Source organism: Podarcis raffonei, chromosome 10, assembly GCF_027172205.1.
Source record: "Podarcis raffonei isolate rPodRaf1 chromosome 10, rPodRaf1.pri, whole genome shotgun sequence".
NCBI lineage: Eukaryota > Metazoa > Chordata > Lepidosauria > Squamata > Lacertidae > Podarcis > Podarcis raffonei.
The window spans coordinates 44,804,870-44,822,179 of record NC_070611.1 but is presented as its reverse complement, the minus strand read 5'-3'; the positions used below and the strand labels follow the sequence as shown (position 1 = coordinate 44,822,179).

The window sequence follows — 17,310 nt, the reverse complement described above, 5'->3', positions numbered from 1 at the left end:
TGAGCCTGGTGTGGGGCATATGGGAGACAGCCCCACCTCTGCCCTCCATTGTAAGGTGGAAGGCTAGTGGGTACATGGCAAGTAGGTTGGACAAAATACTTGTGCCTTTTTGACAGTGCCCAGGGCTGCTGCTGTAGATGCAGCACAACTATTCGCTTTACTCAGGCCTAGGCTAGACGCTAAACACAATTTATGTAATTAGCAATTTTTAAAATCACAGATGTGGGTTGGAACCCTGTTGTGAGTTGAGCAGCCACCCGTGCCATTTGGGCAAGTGCAAATTGCTTGCTACACGGACTCATGCCTATTTGCCTCAACAACTTACCGTATTTTTCCGTGTATAAGACGCCCCCGTCTATAAGACGACCCCTATTTTGGGGGACGCAAACTAAAGAAAATGGCTCCCCCTGGTTCATTCCCCCTCCTCTTGCTGTCCTTGTTTCCTGCAGGCAGGCAGCAGTGTAACCCAGCAGAGCCTGAGGCGAGGAGGAGGAGGGATGCCATTGCTTCGCTATGAGGTGACTCCTGCCCTCTGTACTCTCCTCCTCCTCCTCCAACCACGGACTGACTTGCTCTGTGGTGGCGCTGCTGCCGCCTGCCTGCCTGCCTGCCTTGCTGGTGATGGGCGGCTCACACGCGTTCTTATTTATTGCGGGAAGCGGGGACAAGAGTGCGGGGAGAAGAACATGAAGGCAACGGGCAGCCACAGCTGAGGTGAATTGAAGTGGCGAAGGCAGAGGACAAAGAGGGCAGTGAATCAATCCTCTCCTTTTTGTTACTATATTATCCTTCGGCTCCCCACAGAGGGAATGGCTCATGCCGGGGCTGCGGGAAGCGACAAGCCCTTGCTGGGCACCTCCGGCCGCAGAGACGCCCAGTCTCTGGTGGCGGCGCTGGTGATGTGGGACGCGCTGTCTCTGGAGGAGATTGCTCACACATCATACCTGCACTGCCGCGCATGCGCAAAACCCACCTATTAAGCTGTTCCATTGGAGCCAGAAGCCGCAGCAACAGCAAATCCACACCAGCCCTTGTTGCAGCCACTCATAACACCGCTGACTATCTCAGGCTAGAGGAAGCAACAAATCCCACAAACCAAAATGCACTATGGATAAGACACCCTCCCATTTTCTGATGTTTGTTTTGAGGGGGGAAACCTTGTCTAATACACGGAAAAGTATGGTAGTCAAGTGGATTATCCCTTTTGTTAGGGAACTCACACCCCTTTCCTTTAGTGCTTAGATTTCCAGAGTTATGAGGCAGATTTGCAAAGAAGAGAGGCACAACGGTCTGAATATGTTGTCAAAGAAACCGGAAGTCTGTGGTTACTGTGATTCCTGCTTTGCAGGAGTTTAGACTAGACGACCCTTTAGATTCATTCTAACTCTACAATTCTATGATTCTATTGGGAGGAGCCAACAGTTCAGGCTTAGCATCACGTGTAGATTTAGGACCAGCCAGTGGATAAATTAACTTTGAAAAGAGCCATTCCCAGAGGTGTGTGAATTACTGAAAAGGAGCAGGGAAGGTGATTGCTACTCCCCACATGATAAGACTTTTCTACCACTGCCACTTTTACGTCTTTTAAGTGCTGGCTTTATCAGAAACTAGATAAGTAAATATGTTTTCATATATCCTGTGAACCATCTTGGCTCCAGCACTGGGAGAGAGGCAGGGCAATATATAAAATAAACATTTAATTAAAATTTAAGTGATTTTTTTCCAGCTGGAAAGTATTTCTTGCAATTGTAGAGGCAGTGGGTGAAAGGCAAACTTCCCTCCCTTGCATGCTTAAGTTTCTGGGATGTGATTTAACCCAGCTCTCATGGCAGTCTTGGAGTCAGTCAAAATGTGTAGACAAAAAGCTTTTCTCTCCCAAAATCAGCAACTGCATGTGCCAGTGATGGGATACAAAGAATTTGATCTATAACTCAGGGATCTCTAAGAGGTCTATTCTACTAATACAGCATTGTTCTGTCTAAGGCTGGGCGATATCTGGTTTTCAACATTGGGATATGTCATGAGCTTAAATAAGGGTTGAACTATGTAGAGGCATTGACTGGCTTCAGTTTTCCCCACAAGGTGACTTTTGCACACACATCATGATTTGTGATATATTGCCAGGTCAAAAATTATGAAACGCAATATCACAATATGGACTTCAAACTGATTTGGGAAGATATATTGATATACCGCCCAGCCCTAGTCCTGTCCAATGTTTACTGGTTGCACAGAATGACATGAGCTTAATCGGGACACGTTTGTGTGTGTGACTTTCAGGGAATTGAATTGGTTCTCGATCCTAGGAGGATTTCCTCCCACAGAAGCCACTGCCCAGGCTCTGTCATTGTTTGTTGGCTCTCTTGTTGGCAGGGTTATCAAAGGGGCCCGGGATTACATACAGAAAAGAAGCCGAGGTTGCTGTTCACCCCTAGAGATGCTTTCTCACGTTTAGAGGTGAGGTTGGAAGGCAGCATGGCATTGGAAGTGAGGCCTAGTGGTGTCAGAGTGCATAGAAAGAGCTAACCCTTTTAATTCCTTTACTTTTGTCTTACCTTCCCAAGAAGCTAATACTAATGTTGTTGTTTTGTATACCTTGTGAGGGGCTTTGGGTGTAACAGACTTCTGAAAGCAGATGACTACATCTGATTTATAGGAATTGGAGAAAATTTGCAAGTCCCAGCGGGAGGTAATTGAGGAACTGCTGAATTTTGAGACCAGCAAGTACCATTCCCCCAAAGTACGCAGTCCTGAAGCAGCCCTTCAGAGGTGAGTTCCCTTCTTTGGTCTCTGGCAACCGTTGGGTGTCTCGTCCCTGGGGGTACAGCAAGGTCTGTCCTGCCAAACATAGCTGCCTCTTTCCAAATCCATTATTCTGAAAAAGGAAATGTTCTTTTATTTTATTTATTGCATTTATACCCCGCCTTTTTCTCCAAAGAGCTCGAGATGGCATGCATGATTTTCCTCCTCCTCATTTAATGCCCACAACCCTGTGAGGGTAGGTTATTGCTGAGAGGCAGTGACTGGCCTAAGGTCACCCAGTGAGCTTCACAGCTGAGTGAGGATTTGAACCCTTGTCTCCAACATTCTGACCACTGCATCACACTGGCTCCCTTGCAGAATCAAAACCAAGATATTAGAATGGGGGGGAAAAGACAACCAAGGAAATGGTGCTCAGAACTTAGGTACTTAGCTAAAATGCCTTCCCAAACCTAACTTAGTCGTGTTTGTTAATTTCAGTGGTTCCACTCTTGAGTAAAACTTGGTTGAATACCACCCACTTTTTCCGTCACCCCCCCAAAAAGGAACATAACTGGTGTCCCTGGTTCATATCAGTGATTTGCCAGGTCCAGGGTCCTGTTTGATGGCATCACCACTGAATGCTTTCTGAAGTGTACAAGGCATCAGTGTTGTACAAGAGCTGAACATAGATTCAGGATGGACAAATGTGGCTGGGTAACATTTGATAAGAGGAGGGGTTAGTTGGTGGTGACATTACTAAGAACGCAGTTCTTGATGACAAAGTTGTACATGTTTCTGCTTGACTTGCCTAGGTTAATGGAAGCAAACAGCCAGCTAACAGAAGAGAGTGCTAAGGTACTGCTGGAGCGAGGGGCTTCTGAGGTGGCAGGAGGTAAGAGGCTGAGATACAAAGAGGTGCCTGTTGTGTTTCACCGAACCTGCAATTAGGGGAGCAGAGCACATGCGAGGCCTCAGGTTTAATAGCTGGCATCTTTGGTGGCAGGGGACTGTTGCAGTCTTGTGTGAGACACTAGAGACCTGCTGCCCATTGCACTAGTGGCTAGCTGGCCCAGGGGTCTGACTGCCTGAAGATCTAAAATGACCTAGCACAATTGGTGGCGCATTCTGTGGCTAAATATTCAGAACTGATCTTGTTTGTATGATAGTACTGGCATGCTGCCTTCCAAGGCAATTTATGAAGGGATTGTTGAAACCATAAAAGCTATACAAATTACAAAATTTAAAAACAGCAGCAGTTTGAAATTAAGAAGTTTACTAAGGTCGAAGTTAAAACCCATTTCAGTCCAGAGATGCTACTTATGGGAGGGAGTTCTTAGGCGCTGAATAGGTCATTCTCGAGGGTTCGCCAGTCTGAGGGATTTTGGCCACAATCTCTGAGAGGGTCCTTGCAAGGCCATTCTTAAGGCCCATATTCAAATAACCTTGTCCAAACAGTTTAGAGCTTTACTTTTTACCACCAGTAATTTACACTGAGCAGCTAATGCAACTGAAATAGAATATGTGCTATATGCTCCAAGTGCCTGTTGTCCACAAACATCCTAGTGCCGCATTCTGTACCAGCTGAAGTTTCCAGACCATGTTTAAAGGCAGCCCCATACAGTCCAGTCTGGCTGTAACCAGGGCATGTGCCACTGAGGCAAGGTCCACTTTCTGCAGAATGGGTCACAGATGATGAAGCAACCTAAGCTGTTAAAAGGCACTCTTAGTCACCAACACCACCTGTGAGGCTTCCATAAATAGTGTCCAGGAGACACCCCCCTGCCCCCGCCAGTATAAACCTGGTCTTTTAGGAGTTGTGCATCCTCTTACAGAACACTGTGCAGTCCTCTTTCCAGGCATTTAAATTTTAATTGTGACAGCCGGTTAAACTTACCATTTATAGAATAACTCCCCCCCCCCAGCTGTGTTAAGAGAAAGAAGCCAGGGGAAAGTTTGGAGAAAAACAAGTTGTACAAAATGTGAGATGTGATTCTTCTCTTTCTCTAGGTTTGGTTTATAACAGAGATTTAAGGGTCCTTGTGGTAAGTTCTGATCTAGTTCTGTTGAATGTTTTCCCCTGTATTTTTCATCCACCCAAAGGATATTGGAGGTACACAAATTAGTCCTTGCTCAAAGCCCTGCTCAGGCATCGGCTAGCTTTGTTAATATTGGTCCTCTAACCTTAGTTGCCGTGTCACAAAAATTGCAGTGAGAGCCTTTGTTGGCTAGATTGCAGAACATGGGAATATTTAATTTCCACCTATTTCTGGCTAACTCCATATGGCTTTTCTGATGGAAAGCATTTTTGTAGACAACTGGTATTTCAGTTTCAATGGGTCTCCTATGAATCGCCTTAGGACCAAAAGACTGTTGACCTGTGGCCAGGTATTGGCAAGAGCAATGCCATTTGTGGAGCACCTCCTATTGCCCCCCTGCCCGTTGATTGGCAGCAGAGGGTAAAGTGGGGTGACCTGCTCCACTTTCTCTCCCCCAATACGGAATAAAGGGGGAGCATAGTACTGGGTTGATTTTCAGGAATGCATGAAAACCATCAGGTTCTAGAAGAAACCCCTTGTGTGCTAAGCCAGTCAAACGGACTAGATGAGTTATGTTCCTTATTTGTCATTTTATATCATATGTAGCAGAACCACAGTTTTGTATCTCTGGATCAATGCTGCCACATCCTGAAGAAAATTGAGGCTGATATACTGATGATCAGGTAAGTGACACACAGATGTAACCAGTGCCTAGTAGATCTGCCTGAGAGAAAAAGAGAGGCAGGGGCAGAGAATGAAGAAAAATGGATTGCTTCACTGATCAGCCCCAAGCATAAGACTGAATCAGTCCTCCTCACAGCACTCCTGTAGTGCCTAAACTACAGAGTAGTTGCAGAGTAGTATTCCAAGTGCAGTGCAGTCTTACGCATGTTTACTTCCAATGAAGTCCTATTATTTTCAGTAGGCCTACTTCCATCTGGGTCCGCGGAGCATCACTCCTTTAAAAATCATGAAAATATATTGAGGTTGTGCTAAATACCAGCTTAGCCACATGCTTAGCCAATCTAGTTTGTTGTTGGCATCCGTCTGTCTTGAGGGACAATGGAGTGCACCTCCGGGGTGAAGTCAAACGGCTGCGTTAACAGCACTTAAGTGACCTTCCCGTGGCACAACCCTGGGCGGTGTATGGAGGCTCTGGGCTGCCCAGATGATGTCCCCCTTCTCGGCTCTCTGATGTGGTCCTCCAGCTTGGCTGCAGTAGTTGCCGGAAGGAGGTGTACAGGGCGCCATCCAGCTGTCTTAAGGACTCCATTCTGGATTTGTGCAGGGTTTACTCCTTAGCCTGTTCTTCTCCAGAAGATATTCTGCAAGGCAACGGAGGTTTAGGATCAGTTTTTCCCCTCTCCCAGGTGGCTCCCTTTCCAGGTTGACAAGCCCTACCTGCCTCTCACTTCTCTCTGCACCGTGTGCACAAACCACCTTCTTGCCGGTGGACCCACTATTGGTCTCATCCGCTCAATCTGCCAGAGCCTGCCCACATGCAGGTGAAGTCCCTGACTCGCTGAGGATTTGAGACCCAGCAGCTGCACTCACCTGATTTAGCCAGCCTGTTTCTGGACTGCAGCCACTGTTGCATGCTGATAGCTTCTAGGTGGCCCAGATGAGAGCTGAGTGCAGGGTGGGGACCAAAGGTGAACAAACTACCCCAGAAGTGCTTTCCCTACCGTAACACCCAATACACCCCAAATCTAATCTATCCTTTTTTCAATGGTACAAGTGAGAAGGATCTGTTCAGGTTATCCACAAAGCTAATGCAATCTCCAGCACCCTCTTCTATTTCTTGGAAAATTCTAGCATGCAGATGATTTGAACTTTGTGTTCTTATGTGCAACCAGAACTAAGAGCTGATTGTTTTATTCTAGAGCAGAAAATGGGATTTTTACCAATCCTCCTAAAGGTAGCGTCCCATACTTTGTAGAACCACTTGAGGAAGCATTCAGGACCAGCCTAAAAGAGGTGAGTGCAAGTCCTGAGGGGAACACAAACTTGCTCTGAGCCGTTTTGCATTGGCTTTGCTGGGCAGTTGCTTTTCTCGCTTGGGGTTTCCATGTATTCAGTGGGAAGAGAGAGGTGGCAAAGGAGGCAGTAGGAGTACAGCTGGATAGACACCCCCCCCCAGTTATAAGATAGGCTTAAGGGGCTGTAGTAGGCCTGGGGAACTCTGGCCTCTTCCTGCTGGCCAACCTTGATGCCACATGATTGACAGGCAGGTTGCCCCACCCAACTGTCAAAATCCCTTGTGTGGAGATTGTAAAATGACAGGAAAGGGAGAAAGAAAGGCGCATAGGCCAGGCATCCCCAAACTTCAGCCCTCCAGAAGTTTTGAACTACAATTCCCATCATCCCTGACCACTGGTCCTGTTAGCTAGGGATCATGGGAGTTGTAGGCCAAAACATCTAGAGGGCTGCAGGTTGGGGGTGCCTGGCATAGGCAATGGAAGGGATGTCTGCCGATGCTCCCCAAATGCACCATTATTTTTGTTTGCCTTGGCTGATCAGGATTTAGCCTCCTGCTTGGATAGGTGGACTAAAACAGAGGGGAAGGGGTCAGTGAAAGAGGAAAAAACAGTGCAGCTTGAGCAGCATTTCCAGTGTGCAGAGGGTCACTTTCCTACCTCTCTGCCTCTCCCCTGGAGTTGAAGCAGAATTATGCTTCTGGATGGGCTAATCCAGCCTCCCTATTATAACTCCTAGCATTTAATGTTAAGTTTCATTGTTCCATATTTCTGAGTGTTCTTTCCCATGGTCCATCTCTCACTGTATTCCCCCCCTATTCTTAGCGTTACCAGTTTGTGGAAGTTGCTGGCAATCATTTTGTCCACCTGAATGAGCCCCAAGTTGTGGCCGGGATCATCAACACCTTCTTAAATAAGGACCAGAAACCCAGAGCCAGCCTATAAGCAGTGCCAACCTACATCATCATGACTAACCCTTCCTAGAGAACAGATGGATGCCTTCGAAAGATTCAGTCCTGCTCTAAGTGAGGAGGCTGCTGTGGGACCTGCAGGGTATCTTGCACAACTACCTTGTGGCGCAGTGGGGACAGCTTGCACAGACATTTAGCACAAACAATTCTTTGTTCTGTTTCTACTGAACAGCTCAGTCAGATTCAGTTCTTCATGAGTGCCTTAGTCCAGTTACACATACGGTGGGTGAGTAGATTTGTCTTAAAATGTCAATTCATGTACTGGATTATGATTTTCTGGGCCAGAGCCAGGTGTTCTAACTAGGTAACAACTGTTAGTTCAGTGAAGGAAACATTTTAACCACTCATGCTAGTTTAGGTATTAAAACTAAGTTTGTTGCAGCTTGCACTTGTACTTCTTTCCTCATACAATTTTAAATACCTCTAGGCAGGGTGGGGAGAAGCCAGGAGGGTGGGAGGAAGCGCTGCCGCTGTCTTCGGAGGGAGAAGGAAAGAACTTGTGTGCTGTAAATCCACACAGCGATTCCTGGATCCTCTGCGGGCTGGATTTAGAAGGCAATTGGGCCTGATCCAGCCTGCAGACCTTAGTTTACCAACCCATGCTCTAAACAGTTTCAATCTCTCAAAAGAATTTATTGTTTGGTGATACAGATTGAGGGGACTAATAGAGGAGGAGAAATTTTACTGAGATGTTCTTTTTGGCTTCACAAAATAAGCCTCTGACAGGTCTGCTTTTCCAAGGTGCCGCTTGCATCCATAGCATAGGTATTTACAGGAGAGATGCAAGGTTGTACAAGCTAGGGAAGCAGCTGTTCTTTGACAGGTTGTGTGGCACACAAATTGTCCAGTAAAAATTCCTACATAGAAGTCGTGTATTGGTGAAGATGACGAGAACAAGAAACTTGATGTACCGTATTTTTCACTCTATAAGACGCACTTTTTCCCCCTCCTAAAAAGTAAGGGGAAACGTGTGTGTGTCTTATGGAGCGAATGCAGGTGGGAGGCTCTGCTCAGGGCAGGAGATGAAGGCTCCCCTTGCCCGGGAGAGGCTGTGCGCGGCTATCCCATAAGCCAGGACAGCCAGCAGGATCGCTGCACTGCAATTCCGCTGGCTGTCCTGGCTTACAGGATTCAGAATTTTTTTTCTTGTTTTCCTCTTCCAAAAACTAGGTGTGTTTTATGGTCTTGTGCATCTTATAGAGCGAAAAATACGGTATATCACAAATATAAAAACAAATATTTACATGTCTGTTTCATTTGAACAGCAGCCTTAGAATTCCTCAAAGGGGAAGAAGGCAGCTTATGAAACTGTCCGTGTTACAGTGTCAGAGCAAACAAGATGATTTCATTTCCAAACCCTCATCGTCTGCTGCATCCATCACACTCCAGGAGATATTAGAGGAGAAAGGAGAAAAAGTCAAAATTATCCCAGCAATGAACTTCTTACTGTGGCTGCCGTTCTTTTCAGAATAGCTGTAGATCTGAAACTCAGTAGGGCCGAAACTTCCGCTGCGCCCGTAGGAGAGCAATTTTCTGCTTGTCCTCTTCAAACTTCCTCCTCAGTTGAGCTATGTCTGAAAACACACAAAGGAGAGATTGGATAAAGCAGAGAAAGAACCAGTGTCACAGCAGGAAAAAGCTCCTCTAGCATATTTGAGTTAACGTTCCCCACTGTCCAAGTTCTGGGATGGTTTGATGCCTTAAAGGTGGCAACGTTTGTAGACATCTCCTGAGCAAGCATAGTAATGAGAACATGCTACAGTTGAAATAAAAACACTCAGAAGAATGCTGGAAGCTAAAAATCTGCCCTTCCACAAAAACACCTGACAATCTTAACTGTTCAGAAAACAGCAACTAAGCTCCTTCAGATGTTCCTACATTTTCACCAAAATTCAAGCTGGCAAAGAATACTATATTTACTCGAATGTAATGCACACTTTTTGGCCAAAGTACATTGCAAAAATTAGGGACGCAGGTGGCACTGTGGGTTAAACCACAGAGCCTAGGGCTTGCTGATCAGAAGGTGGGTGGTTCAAATCCCCGCGACGGGGTGAGCTCCTGTTACTCGGTCCCTGCTCCTGCCAACCTAGCAGTTTGAAAGCACATCAAAGTGCAAGTAGATAAACAGGTACCGCTCCGGCGGGAAGATAAACGGCATTTCTGTGCGCTGCTATGGTTCGCCAGAAGCGGCTTAGTCATGCTGGCCACATGACCCAGAAGCTGTACGCCGGCTCCTTTGGCCAATAAAGCGAGGAGTGCTGCAACCCCAGAGTCGGCCACAACTGGACCTAATGGTCAGGGGTCTCTTTACCTTTTCCTTACATTGCAAAAATTAGGGTGCGTGTTAGATATAATGGCGTCAGCAAATACTTTTTTGGTTTCAAGATTTTGAAAATTGAGGTGCGAATTAGAGTCCCGTAAATACGGTATGCTATTCAAATTAGATGACATTCTCTTGCATCAAATATTGCACAGAATTGAGAGATCAGATGAAGAGGAAATGACTCACGTTCCCTCTTGGTCTCACGATGCTGCCAAGCATAGAAATTGAGCAGCTCCTTGCGTGCCCTTTTGCGCTTCTCCCTCTCCAGCGCCCGCAAGTTGGCTGCTTCAGTCCGAGGGAGCCCAGGCCTTCGACCTTTCCTTGTCACCTTCACCCACCCTTCCTCATCCGGGATGCCATCTTCCTTCTCAGCTTTGGCTTCTTCCTGCGTCAATAAAAAGAGCCACCTCAAGCCTGGTCAGGAGAGGCTGCTTTAAGCTCACAGCTTCGCCCTGAGTAAGGCTGGGCAATAGATCACCAGCTAAACACCACCATATACCAATATATCACAATGTCTGAAATAAGGATGGCTATTAAGGCATTGGCTAGCTTCACTGTTTTCCCCTCATTGTGATTTTTACACACTCACTCACTCGCAATATATTGCCAGGTCAAAAACTATGAAACCAGTATCACAATATGGGCTTCAAACCAGTTTTGGGCAATATATTGATACATCACCCAGCCCTACCCGAGCTCAGAAATACTGTTTATAATTTCAGAAGGTGCCCTGCCCAACTTCACAGCCCTTGAGCAAAAGAGCCCAGTGCAAAGCCTTTTGCCATGTGAAAAGGGCTTTCTGAAGAAAGCAGGATTGTGTTATCAGCAACCCAGAAATATAGACAATGTGTTCCATTCAACATTTCAATTCTAGATTCACCCCAGAGGTGGGGAACCTCCAGCCAACAGACAAATCTTGGCCCACCAGGGGGTCCAATTTGCCTCACAAGGTTATTTCCTTCAAAGCATGCCCACCCATCAGCTGCCATCACTGGTGGAGAACAGGGTTGACTCCTGCATTGGCTGCACACCCTGCTCCCAACATGGAACAGGATCATGCAGCCAAGGCAGCAGGATTTAATCCCTGCTCGTCAGCTGATGAGTGGTCCAAGACACCAGGTGAACTTCATGGCTGAGTGTGTAAACTCTAGTCTTCTCTAATCACTACATCACACTGGGTCTCTACCCAGTCAATGCTGATCATAACCCAGACAGGTGATGCTGAATCCAAAGGACCCTTCAAGGGAAGGGCATGCTTGGCTAATACCATATTTTCAGCAATGCATACCTTTGCAACCTTCTTGTCATAGGCCTGCATGAAAGCATCCACTTCTGTCTTCAGCTCAGCAGGATCCACAACTGAAGCTGCATATCTAGCAATCCATTCTGAGATAAAAACAAACAAATAATAAATCAGTTTGCAGTGCAAAAAATGTTCAAGACAACAGAAGAACAAAACACAATTTTGGAAACTTTAGAGGCCCCCTTAATACAATTGAAACCAGGGACTCAACAGTGGGGGACAACAAGATCAAATTTCAATTACTGGTACTTCTAAGAATGACAGCATGCTGGACTTGAATGCCTATCTGTGATGGCAAACCCTGTTCTCTCAGGTCAATGAGCAGTGGTTTGCTGGCAGCTGACTGACAGTTCCTACTAGAGGCACCTACGGTTAAGAAATACCAAATACCACTGCACAAACCACTTGCTGCTTGGCTATTTATTTACTTAATTTATATCCCACCCTTCAAGAGATCCCTGGGCAGTTCATAGAGTAAAATAAAAGATAAAACACAAGTAGTTAAACCAAAACAACAAAACAATACCCCCCTTCCCACAGATACATTTAAAAGGCTGTAGGATATTAATTGGCCAAAGGCCTATTGAAATCAATCCTATTGTTATAACAAGCCCCAGTTTCCCCTATACTCTGAGGTTACCCCTGTACTCTGGAAAAGGAGATTCCTTCCATGCCACAGTACATTTAAGTTGGGACATGCTGCTGCTACCTTAATGTGTGCTTCACAGGAAGTGCTGTCCTTGACTGCTATAAAACAGGGGCTAACCTGCAGCCCAGATCTAGCCTGGCAAGCTGCAGGAAGTGATCCACCAGCCCCTGCTCTTTGTCTACTGATCTGGTTGACAGATAAAGCCCTCTGCCTGATCCTTAGGGAGCAATCTGAGATGGAGAGAGACAATCCTCTCTAAAGAACAGGCAGAGGGATTGTTTATCTGTGAGCTTAGAGCCAAGCACCACTGTGCTGAGATCATGGATAAAACCCTCTGCCTGCTCTTTAAGAGTAACAGGCAGCATTTCCCCCACCTTCACTCCAGCAATGGATTAGAGACGGCTGGAAACACTTTCTTTCTTCTCTCTCTCTCTCTGTGTTAAGTGTTGAGTGACTGCATGTCTAATAGGGTGAGTGTGTGTGGCCTGCATAAGTGTTGTACGAAGGGTGCAAACACACATGCACATACATTGTTGAAACTCACAGCCAGTATGTAGCCCTCAGGGAGGTGGTGAACCCTGAAGGTGGCCAAAAAAGGTTAGACACCCCTACTATAAGACAATGTCACAGGACAGGAGATGGATCAGGGAGTGGCTCCGCATTCTCTTCCTTGATTGTTTAACAAATCAAAGGCAGTCTGACTATACAGCACAGAGGCTGGGGAAAGCCTATGTTCTACCAGGACTGACAATGGTTGTAGATGGACATGGAAGGTGTGGGGAGTCCTCTGGTAGCAGCCTTGCATTTGAGTGAGACAAGGTGCCCTGCCTAGTCAAGGTGAAAGAGGTGCCTGGGGAATGCAAAAGTAATAAAGGATGGGTAAATGTAATCTCGTTAAGAGGTGAACACCTAATTTTGTTAAAGAATTTGTATACTCCTTATTCACAGTCCCCTCTAAGTGGTGTACACTGGCTGGTGTACCAGTATTCTATTTCTGTCCCATTCTTTCACAAAGGAGCTCGGGGCAGCTGTTCCCCACCTTACTCTCATCCCAAATGTTATAGCACAGCAGCTCTTATGAGGATTGTTAGGCTGAGAGAGAAATTTGCCAAGTGAGCATCATGGCCATACGGGGAGTTGAAGCCTGGTCTGCCCAGTCTGTACAACACTCAGATTTCTCCACCAGCCACAAACTAAATCCTTACACACCTGAAGGCCAGCCCAGGGAGAAAGAGGGAATTTCTAGGCATTTGTGGTTAACTTACTGTGAATGCCCGTTTGCACAGGGTGCCTTTTGGAAGATATCACCAGGGGGTCTTTTGTTGATAAGGACTTTGCAGCCTGCACCCCAGCAGGACTCTTGAACACAACATAAGCAACCTTGAACCCCTATAAAGCAAGAAGCTCATGATTATGGACTGGGCCTATTTTCACTCACATACAATCCAAAGAATGAGAGGTTTAGCCAGTCACTGAAACACCCACTCAAGGGGGAAAACCCATCCCTGTTGCTCTCTCCCCTGGCTTCGTCATGCTTCCCCTCCCTTCCCTCATCTCTTTTTACATGAAAAAAGAGAGCCAGCCATACATGCTGCCTCTGAGGTTCAGCTCTGGGTCCAGCTGCATGTGTGCTGCTAGGTTTTTAAACATGGAAGAGGTGAAGAGGAATGTGCACAGCCTCCAGAGCCTAACACTCACCCACGAAACATGCCGTGTGCACTGCCTGCTTTCCTTCCTCCACCCCTTGATGAAAGCCTTTCCCCCACTATATTGCTTGGGAAAGGGGAGAGGGTGTGGTCAAGCTCCACAGTGCAATTCAGTACTGTTAAAGTAGCAGCCTTTTTGCCTGAAACACAGGCAGATGTCAAATTGCAAGGCTGGCTGAACTTGCAGAGAATGAAGTCCAAGCTGCTGTAACAGGGAGTCTAGCATCAGCTCTGGTCCTTTTCTTAAGAGTGCTTCCCCCCACCCCCAAAATGCTACATTCCCACCCACCTCTCCAAATTCCACCCTGGCTCAAGGGTTCAAGATTTACCTGAAGTGCTTCTGTGTTGAAAAACTTCGTCTTGGGCATTTCTTTCTTTTCTCCCAGACTTGGCTTGTCACACATCTCCACGGAGCGTACAGAACCGCAGCTCGAGAACAGCCTGGACAAACATTCCTTCAAGCAACAAAAGGAAATTTGGGACAATTCATGGCTATAAGAGGGACATTTCCTGAAACCTGAAATCATCCCCCATTATTTTCCCTCATCATCTCACCTCTCTAATACTTGTATTATTATTAGTTACCTCTCTAATATCTGTACTTGATATTAGTTACCTCTCTAATATCTGTACTTGATATTAACTACCTTTCTAATATCTGTACTTGATCCTTTGGCATTTTAGGGCTGAAAACCGCCCCCACCTTTTAATGCCCTCGACAGCACGTCCTGCTCTGCCCCTTTCCTTTCAGGATTTGGGTTTGCTACCATTTACCCTAGGCATTTCCTAAGGGCAAAAGTAATAATAATAATTGAGGAACAGGAAACTAGGAAGAGTTACCAATCTCGTTGATTCACATTCACATATTAATTAAACATTAATTTACATTCCAGGGTTCCTCTACAAGGCACTGGTCCCTGGAGGTCACTTGGTAATTCACTCACAGTTAGTCTGCAGTGTACAGACTTCCCTTAAGGGTTCCCAAGTTTGGGAAACCCTGCTCTACATCAAGGCTGGGGAACCTTTGATGCTCCAGATGTTGGGACTCCAACTCACCTCATCCCATGCTGGTGGGGATTGATGGGAGTTGTAGCCCAACAATATCAGGAGATCCAAAGGTTCCCCAAGCCACCTCTGCATGCTTAATTGAGCATATCCACACAAGATATGTTGGGTGAGATATACTAACAAAGATTTAACTATCTGTGTTTGGGTGGCTTATAGTTAGTATATCTCAATGTATATTTATTATAGAACATAATATCCAGCATAAGTACAGAATAGTTAATAGGAGTTCTGATATCCTAACCTAACTGTCTTCTTCAAAGCAATTCTAATTCTTTTCAATAAGCTTTATCTTCTCCCTCTTTTTCATCTCACTGATCTCTAGCTATTGCCATCTCCAGATATGGCTGGGAATGTCCCATCTGAAACTCTTGAGAACTACATAGCAGACAATTTCTGAGCTAGATAGAACAAATGGTGTGACTAGGTATGAGGCAGCTTCTTCAATCATACCCTACCTAGTCATTTACATCTAACAATCAGCTGCAGGCCAGTAGCTACAATCTCCTATGCAGATACTAATATAGCCTATATTTTAAGAACACCCGACAACTAGGATATTGCAGCTGTCCCTTGTAATTTTTTGAATTGATAGTGAAGTTCACTGATTGGATGACCAGGAAACTCAAATGCAATCCAGCAGCCAGTGATTAGTGTCTTCCCATAACTTATGAGCTGTGTATGTCTACTATTTTTGAGATACACTTTTTAAAAATAGCAAACATGTTCTAAAAGCCAGAAGAACACACAGATTCACCATTCTCTCTCTTCTACATTTTCTCCGCAGCTCCCCAAATTAAATACAGTCATACCTCAAGTAGCGTTCGCTTCACGTTGCGTTTTTTCTGGTTACAAACGTGGCAAACCCAGAAGTGTTTACGTCCGGGTTCTCTGATTCACGCAGCAGCGATCTGTGCACTTCACACATGCGCAGGAGCGCTCTATCATGTCATGTGCGCATGCAGAAGTGGCGCTCTACTTATGGACTTTTTGGGGTGCAAATGGCACCCCGGAACAGATTGTGTCCGTAAGTAGAGGTACTATTGTATTAATATTTGTTCTCTTCTTGGCTTGGTTTACAGGTTGCTGGGGCCCTCATATAATCCCCTCCCCCCCCAATAAACTCACCTTTGTACAATATGAGGGAACATTCAAGACAAAAAGTGTGCGGTTTTGAGGCCTCTTCACATCTGTGTCCTCCCTGACTTTGTGCTCCTTTACATAGAGGTAGTGAGGGAAATGATGCTCTTCAGAGAACTTAACTGGAATAGCTAAAAGAAAAATTGTGGAGCAAATAACTATAACCTGGAGCACTCTTTGATACATCAAAGACAACAGCCTGAAGACACTAATCATGTTACCCAGCCAATGTCTTTTAGAAATATCTGTTTATTGGTATGTCTACAAGTGAATGGGGCAAAGTTACAGTGGGTGTGGGTAACTGGAGCTAAGCTCTCTTCCTTCACCTTATGTCCCTGTGCTGCAACACTTCAGTCATTTTTCTCTTCAAATTTGTTCACTCCAGACATTGGAGCTGGGCTGGCACAAAAGTGCCTAAAGCAATGGAGCACAGTCCAGAAAGAGGATTCAGCTCCCCTCACCCAAATACATCTTTCGTAGTAAAAAACATGCACCCCATCCCATGGTGTGGAGTGTTGGGCTAGGGCCTGGGAGACCAGAGATGGGGCAGAGGATAGTTTGGTTGCCCAACCCAAAATCCCACATACAAAGCACCACTCATTTTGCAGCAAAAGGCCATTATTTAAGATTACTTCTTCAGATCCTGACCCTACCCGCCCCCCCATCAAATCCAAAGGTCAGCTACATGTGCAGAAACGTCCCGGCCGATCAACTTGCATGCAGTATGGTTGTGCTTTGAAACCTTCAAAAACTATAAAAAACACACCTTTACGAGAAGCGAGTTAGAAAGAACAAACACTCTTGTTTAACGCTACTTTTTGGGGGAGATAGGGGACAGTGGTGTGAGAACCTGTTGCCTAGTCACAGATCCAATGAATAAAGTGTGGAATTTCTCTCCACAATTTCCCGAATTTCTCTATACGGAGCTCCCCATAGGAGGAACAAACACACACCAATAATGCTCCTCGAATATATAATTCTGCGTCGCCGCCTCACCGAGATTCGTGCCTTAGTGGCAAGAATCTTGCAGAAACGCCTGAGCTATGGCGAGTGCGGTTTTCCTTGCGGAAGGCAGGGCGGCTGCAGCCCGGGGAGCCCGGCAGCACCGCGAGCGAGCCCGGGCAAGCCGGGAAGTTGCCCTGCAGGTCCAGAGAAGAGCCTTGGAGGCACCTTGAAAGGTGGCGAGCCCACCCCCCTCGTGGCCCCGGAAGAACCACTATGCCGGCGACCCCGCTCCCCTCCGTCTGCTCACCCGCATAGCCGAGGGGCGCAGCCGGCTCGACGCCTTCCCCACGCGCCCTTTCGGACGGCGCCATCTTAGCGGACCGGAGGAAGTGACGTCATCCGGCAGCCCAAGACGGACTGCCGCAAAGGTTTATGGGAGTAGTAGTTCTTCAGG

General features: G+C 46.3%; 2 protein-coding genes across 12 annotated transcripts in view; one reads left to right on the top strand and one right to left on the bottom strand.

The window, feature by feature from the left end:
* SERHL2 (serine hydrolase like 2) overlaps positions 1–8,106 on the top strand; it is a 24,693-nt gene extending 16,587 nt beyond the window's left edge. For 7 of the 9 annotated variants that reach the window (XM_053407203.1, XM_053407205.1, XM_053407200.1 and 4 more), the window contains 7 exons: positions 2,374–2,457; positions 2,657–2,769; positions 3,555–3,634; positions 4,750–4,784; positions 5,385–5,461; positions 6,662–6,755; positions 7,580–8,106. In XM_053407203.1, the coding sequence (XP_053263178.1) occupies positions 2,374–2,457; positions 2,657–2,769; positions 3,555–3,634; positions 4,750–4,784; positions 5,385–5,461; positions 6,662–6,755; positions 7,580–7,699 (603 nt within the window). In that variant the 3' untranslated portion in view covers positions 7,700–8,106. Of the gene's footprint in view, positions 1–2,373; positions 2,458–2,656; positions 2,770–3,554; positions 3,635–4,749; positions 4,785–5,384; positions 5,462–6,661; positions 6,756–7,579 lie in introns of those variants that run through there. The other 2 variants (XM_053407206.1, XM_053407207.1) reach the window with 2 other exon arrangements.
* Positions 2,763–17,310, bottom strand: RRP7A (ribosomal RNA processing 7 homolog A). 3 transcript variants are annotated; one of them, XM_053407210.1, is made up of 8 exons: positions 17,164–17,310; positions 15,900–16,042; positions 14,036–14,161; positions 13,266–13,389; positions 11,337–11,434; positions 10,235–10,433; positions 9,173–9,299; positions 2,763–2,875 (listed from the first exon to the last, which is right to left on the bottom strand). In XM_053407210.1, exons 1-7 carry the CDS (start codon positions 17,225–17,227, stop codon positions 9,214–9,216), a joined length of 840 nt encoding a protein of 279 aa, XP_053263185.1. In that variant the 5' UTR covers positions 17,228–17,310; the 3' UTR covers positions 2,763–2,875; positions 9,173–9,213. The 3 variants fall into 3 exon arrangements, with proteins under 3 accessions (XP_053263185.1, XP_053263184.1, XP_053263183.1); XM_053407209.1 differs by lacking the exon at positions 2,763–2,875 and adding an exon at positions 5,349–5,502; XM_053407208.1 differs by lacking the exon at positions 2,763–2,875 and adding an exon at positions 5,349–6,103 and having other exon boundaries at positions 17,164–17,309.